Consider the following 7,520-nt stretch of genomic DNA (forward strand, 5'->3'; position numbering starts at 1 on the left):
AGTCGAACTATGATACCTTCGTTCTTACCCGTCTCTCCGGCTTGGACGGAATCACCCAAGTCCGGCCGGTGAACGGTTCGGAATGTCGGTTTAAAGTTTAACCCGAAATCGGTGAACCTTGTTCATAAAACCTGAATCTTGAACCTTTAACTGTTTGAATGATTAGTTAGCCGGTTCAAGCTCCGTTTCTATCGGTTTGAAGGCATTGAGTGTAAAAGAGTTGAAAGAAAGTTGGAAATCCTTCTTTCAATCCTTCACACCATGAAAATGTTTAGATCTATGATAGATCTTAACTTGTTTATGTGGAAATCGGTTAGATCTAAGCTATTCATGGTTGAATGATGCCAAAGTTTGATGTTCTTCAAGAACACTATGATGACATCACCCAAGAACACTTAGATCTTGGTGATTTCACGGTTAGAATCCAAGTTTTGAAAGATAGAAAGGTGTAGAATCAAGTAATGATAAAAAAACATACAAGATTTAGGGTGAAAACTTACTGGGATTGAGAGAAATCTGAGAAAAGATGAAGAACAAGAGCTGGCCGGTCAGAACTTTGCAAAAGTAGAAATGAAGACAAGGACAACCCTATTTATAGGCTTCTAAAAGAGGAAAGTGGCAGCCGATCGGCCAGGAGCTCCGATCGAGTGGGCTGCTCGATCGGCTGGCCTGTTCGATCAGGATGCTTCCTGTTCGATCCGCCACGCACTTTGAGTATTTTGCGACGATTTTCGACGTTTCGATTTCGATGGACGAGGATACGAATACGATAGAATTCCTAGTCAAATTACTTTTAATCCCAACCACTATATCTAACATACAATCTTCTATAAGTCACGTTTCGATGTCGGTTTCGATTGAGTTCGATTGCCTTTCGAGTTTCGATTCGATTTTCGATTGATTGCCAATATAAAGTAAACATGCACAAGTAACACATAAGGCACACACACACGTATAACAACACCACAATTCGCATAATTCGAGTCTCGAGTTCGATCGATTGTTAGATCGGTTTGATTTCTGATTACTTAACTTTATCGCATTGTTACTTCCTATCATTTACAGTCGTAGATCGGTTCGCTTTAAAACACATTCGATTACTTCGATTCTTGCTGATTACAACACTTACTCCACATAATACAACAAAAACATAAAATCGACTATCTACAGTCAAAGAAAGTCATAGTTGACTTGGACTTTGACTTTGACATTCGAAAACACGGGGTGTTACAGCCTCCCCTTGTTTAGGGAATTTCGTCCTGAAATTAGGCTCGAAGGCTACACAACGCCGTGATTTACCAATTTGATGCTTCAGATCTATTTATTTAAACAACTGCGGGTACAAAGGCCTTCATGTCGCTTTCGAGTTCCCAAGTGAACTCTGCGCCTCGTTTGCCTTCCCATCGGACCTTCACGATCGGGATGCCCAAGGCGGCTATGCCATGCATCTTGATCATGAGAAAAATGAAAGGCGGAAGCAGTGTTGTTGGTGAGCAGGTAGAGGTGACTGTCACTGTCAAGCCTCGTTATGATCTTCCCAGTCTTGAAATCCTTCACAGTAAATCCAAAAGGGTCAAACTCAATAGAGGTCCAATTATCAACATTAAATTGGCGAACATATACGAGATTTTTAACTATTTTGGGTGTGTAAAGGACATTTTTGAGGTGTAAAAGTTTGGTGCCAGTGGGTATGGTGGTGTTTCCCGATCCAAGAATTGAAATACGTTGACCATTTCCGACAAGTATAGAATTAATTGAACTAGATAACAAGGATGAATTTAGTTTACCTGCATCACCGGTGACATGAGTGGTGGCGCCAGTATCCATGTGCCATAATGCATCCATGTTCTCAGCGTGCATAGTAGTAAACGCCGTATGCTGAACCTGATCATCCTTATCGGTCGCCTGCATGTTGGAGAAGGCATCGCTTAAATCAGTGGGATCCAGTGCATTGTATTCAGTGAAGTGAGCCTGTGCTGTTGGGCCTAGATTGGTATTAGGAGACTGGTGGGTATAGTTGTTGTTATTTGGGCCATTTGGTGAGTGCGACGGGTTGGCCCAAGGCGGTGGGGCCCAACCTGGTTGGGTTGGGTATGGGCATGGTGGCGGGGGTGGCATGTTCCAGTAGTTGGGCCAGGATGGTGCTGGGCCAGAGTTAGTGGGGCAAGGGTAAAAGTTCCTGGACTGAGAGTTAGAGGAGCCATGGGAGTGCCGCTGAGATCCCCACTGATTTCCAGTTCTGAAGGTGCCCTGACCGGAGTTATTGCGGTGTCCGGATCCACCATGATGGTTGCCATTACGTGAGCCACCACGAGATGGATCCGAGCGGTTGTTCGAGTAAGGGCGTCGGCCCTGCTGAGGGTTATCTTCCTGCACAGTAGCAGCGACAACAGGCGAGGGTTCTCTTGCGGCTTGTCGGTCATGATCCGCCTGTAACATGTTGCACGCATCTTCCCAAGTTGGTAATTGCTGGATGATAAGAGCACCTGTGATATCGTATTCGGCCGGTAATCCACGCACCATTTGAAGTACCAGTTTCTGGTCATCGACTTTGGAATCAAGATCATTCAATTGAGTACCTATGTCTTTGAGCCGCTGACAATATTCAGCAATGGATGCGGTGTCACGTAGTTTAAGATTGACAAATTGTTGTTCAAGAGCCGCCACCCGTGGGCCCTTATTGTTGTGGAAAATCCGTTTAATACAGTTCCAAGCCTCAAGTGCTGTTGATTCAGTTTCGAGGACGCGAATTAGGAGATCATCGTCTAGCGTACCGTAGATCCATTGTAAAACAATGGAATCAATTTTCTTCCAGGAAGCATAAGTCGGATCGTCTTTGGATGGGCGATCTGTCCCATCGATGTGGGCTAAAACTTCATAGCCTTCTGCATGTAGTTGAAAGAGTTTAACCCATGAAGAGTAGGACACTTTCTTGCCGTCCAGCACACGCACCTTGTGCTGGATATTTGTGACAGTATAAACAGGATGTAAGGGACTGTTTTTGACAGCAGTTTCGGCTGCAGTTTTATCACATTTGTCGCCCATAGTGGAGCTTTGAAAAAGATAATGGAGAGGGTTGCAGAAGCCAGACCGAAGTCAGGCCGGTGACCGAAGTCGAGGAAAGGATCAAGAGCTGTTTTGCTCTGATACCATGAAAGTATGGTAAAATGCTTGATTGATTTCTTTCACAAAATACAGAGATATATACAAGAGGAGATAACTACTTTCCCTAAACTGAGACCCTATCTTTATAAACGAATAAAATACAGAAAATATGGAAATATACAACAATAATATTCGTTGACTAACAGATCTAACCTCAACATAATATTTAAGGTTAAAAAAACATATAAAAAGAATGATTTTTAGAGGGAAATATGACAAGTTTTAACGGTTGGAATGAAATATATTTTGTTTCAAAAAAAAAAAAATTCTAACTAGAGGTATCTCTCGCGCTTCAGGGTTGGAATTTGATTAGGTTCGGTATGTAATGGTACTGGAATTCGGTCGTTATCGGTTTCATTCGCTACGATACCAACACTCGTTGTAGCAACGAAAATAATAAAACCCAAATGGCCAACACGTATATTTTATGTGGATGTCGTTCGGCCGGTATTGTTCAGTTCGTCACGGTACCTTTACCAAAATACATATAAAACCGTTGTTCATCGAGGTTAACGATGAAAATAGCTAAAAAACAAACACAAAAAGGGCAAAATATAAAAACAATATAAGACAAAAGTAACTATTCACTTAGATATAATATAATATAATATAATAATTTGTGAGGAGTGTATGACATGTAATAGAAGGTGATACATTTAGCCTAACCCAATATAAATTAACAAGTTGTCTTCCGACGCGTGATATTGGTAGAATTTACACCGAACTTTTGTAATTCGAGCCCAAGGCAAACCAACAACAGAACTCAGTCCAAAAAAAAGGAAAAAGTTAATAGCAGAACTCTGTCAAAAAATAGAAAATAAAAAAAATGAAAAATAATAGCATAACTCGAATTCAAAGTGTAAGTGTGTGACATTACATTACATTTGAATATAAACCTCAAATTTGCCTAAAACGAATAAAAGTCCAAACTTCATCTAAGTTAGGACTATGTCATGTCAATTTTAGTCCTTTGTTTAATTAATAGCACACGGTATAAATAAGTCGAGCCTAAGCTCGTCTAAACTCAAGCTTGACTCATTTAACTTATGAATGATCAAACTATAGCTTGGCTCGCTTCAAACTTTACTTTTAAAGCTCAAACACTCATAAAGTAAATGTATTCCACAAATAAATCACATAAAAACATAATGTTTAAACATGGTAAACACCATAAAACATCCCATCGATTAGTCTTGCATATAATTTGGGTATAGGGATTGGGACTCAAATGTATATGTGAAAATAAACAAAATCTCTCAGTGTCCCTATGATATGGGTATAAGGAAGGGGATAAAGACTACATGTATGTGCTCTAACAGGATAGAAAATTTTGTAGTTGTTTGCATACAACCATGACTCCCTTGGTGATAAAAACGAGACGATGACCCACGAGCCTCTGGATCACTAGAATACCGCAAACATTTACCATAAAGAAATTCTTATTTGAATCGGGAAATCATTGAGTCTATTTACAATGGATGGATGTTAACCATGACCAAATATGTCATTTAGTTTTCCTTTATGCATAGGTAAGTCTATCGAGAATCCAATATCTAACATCATCCAGCTTTTAACATCACATTTTTATGTAGAAACTCAAGCATTTCAAATTAGCTTTTGATAAGTTAACTTTCATTTAAATTGAGTTTGTGCTTTCAACAACAAGAGACGGATGGAAGCTTGAAGAAGCTTGAACTAATCACAAGCCCATGAAAGCTACTACAATGCATATAGTGCATGACCGTTATGTAACTACCACTATATATAACTGACATGATTTTGTTTGATAACATAAGAAATAAGATGCCTGAAAAGAAGGTTATGTGCTACAACGCCCCTACAACATGAGTAGCATCATCCCTAAGAATAAAAACACCAGTTACAAGTTGAATGTAATTAGACAATTCAAATAGAAACAAATCAACAAAAAAAAAAGATGAATACAAGAGAAACAGACTAGAAGAATGATTGACTGAATAGTTATAGATGATTTCACAAGCAGAGAGCTACCACATATGTAATATGTATATCCATGCCCTAGAGCTAAGTGTTGCTTTGGCGAGAGGCAACATGAATGATTGACAAACGAAAAAAGAAAGCTTTTCCATATTGGCCCCTTAGCTTTAGCAATGTACCATAAAATACCTAGCCCATTATAGAAGGCATTCATTATCATTAAGGCTGTCCACGAGCCAAACAGAGCTGAGTCAGGGCAAGCTCGGGCTTGGCTTAGATTTGAAATCGAGCTGAAAATCTAATCTCAGGCTCGGATTGGTTTTAAATTGAGCTGATTCGGCTCGACTCGATTTTAAGAAAATGTTTATCTGACGAATCCCTGGCATGGAGAAACCGCTTCAAGTAGAAGACAGAAAAATTAAGTTTCTCAAACACAAAAGACTGGTACTAGTCAAAGTTAAATGGGATTCAAAAAGAGGACCAGAATACACCTGGGAGCTGGAATCGGAAATGAAGCGAAAGTATCCTCACTTATTTCAATAAATCTCGAGGACGAGATTTTAAATAAGGTGGGGAGGATGTAAGGACTACAAAAATGCCCCAAAACGACCCGTAAGTCAAAACCCAGACCCCTGAAACCCTAATCCATAACAAAAATAAAGAAAATCAGATTTTTGTTCTCAGGCGGGCCGCGTAAAACATAAGCGTATGTTTACGCGGGCCGCGTCAACCTTAAGTTGACCGGATAAGCATGCCGGGCCAGGTGTCTCACTCGTGGCAACCCTACTCGTGACACATATGCCCTACACGTAGGATAGGTGCCCTCGCGGGCCGCGTAAGATAAATCAATGGGTTTACGCGGGCCACGTAAAACCCATTTTCGTGCTATAAATTGCTGGTGCATGGGGCTTTCATACTGTGTCAAAAATTTTGATCAAAAACGAAGTTCTACTGCTCAAAATGCTCAAATTTTCACATAGGGAGACGCTGCCACGATACATGGTATTAACTCGATCGTTGTTACGATTCAATGTCCGATCGATTTAAACTATCCGATGGATGTTTAAGTGCTGCCCACATTAGGGCTATACTTTGTCATTCGTCATGAATTCGATGGATGTTTAAGTATTGCACTTTGTCATTCGTTGTGAGGGTTTTAATCTCGTGAGTTATCGTAAATGCTGTATTAGTTACTGACCTAGTTCGTGTGCATTGTTGTTTAAATTAGGTTATCAGGCTTATCAGTAGGCTAAACTCTGCCCGTTTAAACTTGCAATGTGAATCATTTTCTTTTTATCAAAAGTATTTTACAATACCTCAAATTATTTTCAAAGTTATAATTACAGGGATTAAGTCGTGGTTATCTTGAATCACTGGCTAGTGGGGTATTGTGCACATTACTAATCTCTCACGGTTAGGTTCATTAACCTAACAGTGATAATCATCACTACTTGGGTGAAAGGACCCGACAGTGGTATGACCATCGTCACCAGGGTGTGACACGACGCCAGATAAAAATAAGATAAAAGCCATTGTAATCGCTCTTATGCTGTAATTGATAGCTATGTGTCGTTTTATCAAAATTGAGTGACCCACCAGTATTTCCCCGCTGACAAAAAAAAAATTAGTAAAAACATGTTTCAGGTGACCTCCTGTGAATCAAGGAAAAGTGCTACGAAACACTAATCAAGCTTGAAGTGGTGGCTCAGTTAAATAAATAAGTATGTTTTGTAAAACAGGGAATTTCCCCGTGGAATTCCCCTATTGTAAATTACGGGGTTCATCCCAAATTATGGAATAAAATAACCGGGCATTTTCAAGTTTTAAAGATTCTGTTAAAACTTCCGCTGTCAAATCAAATAATAAATACCACGGGTTTCTGCCCCGCGGCTCCTGGACCGGGTAAAACCGGGACGGGGGTCGTGACAGAAAAATGTGGTATCAGAGCCACTGATTTAAGCCAATTAAATGTTTAAAAATACTTAATTTTTTTTGCCATTCTATGATTCTGTGAAATTTTGGTTTACAAAATTTTAACTTAGAATTTTGTGTGTTTCTTCATGGATACTAACAACATGAATGAACTATCAGAAGCTCTTCAAAACTTTACTATCCATACTACAGATATGGATACTACCGACACTCTCACGGGCTACCAGGCTGATGTTGAAGAACCAATGGTATTCCAGGCCCAACCCCAGGATAAACCAAAGGCGAAAAAGAGAAGAAGGTTTGTAGGCTGGAGGCGTGTACGTAGGAAAAGACCAACGGTACAGAAAGCGAAAGTTAAAAAGGCTGAGGATCCCAAGGATAAGGGAAAAGGAATAGAGATTGGGGAGAGTTCTGGGCAAGCCCAGGAAATGCCATCATGGGAGGAGCTAGATCGTAAACCGGCACTT

General features: G+C 40.1%; 1 protein-coding gene across 1 annotated transcript; it reads right to left on the reverse strand.

Moving 5' to 3' along the window:
* Positions 1 to 1,516: 1,516 nt before the first annotated feature.
* On the reverse strand, positions 1,517 to 3,045 carry LOC110892666. The gene is made up of 2 exons (XM_022139816.1): positions 1,788 to 3,045; positions 1,517 to 1,551 (listed from the first exon to the last, which is right to left on the reverse strand). Exons 1-2 carry the CDS (start codon positions 3,043 to 3,045, stop codon positions 1,517 to 1,519), a joined length of 1,293 nt encoding a protein of 430 aa, XP_021995508.1.
* Positions 3,046 to 7,520: the final 4,475 nt, after the last annotated feature.

Source organism: Helianthus annuus, chromosome 12, assembly GCF_002127325.2.
Source record: "Helianthus annuus cultivar XRQ/B chromosome 12, HanXRQr2.0-SUNRISE, whole genome shotgun sequence".
NCBI lineage: Eukaryota > Viridiplantae > Streptophyta > Magnoliopsida > Asterales > Asteraceae > Helianthus > Helianthus annuus.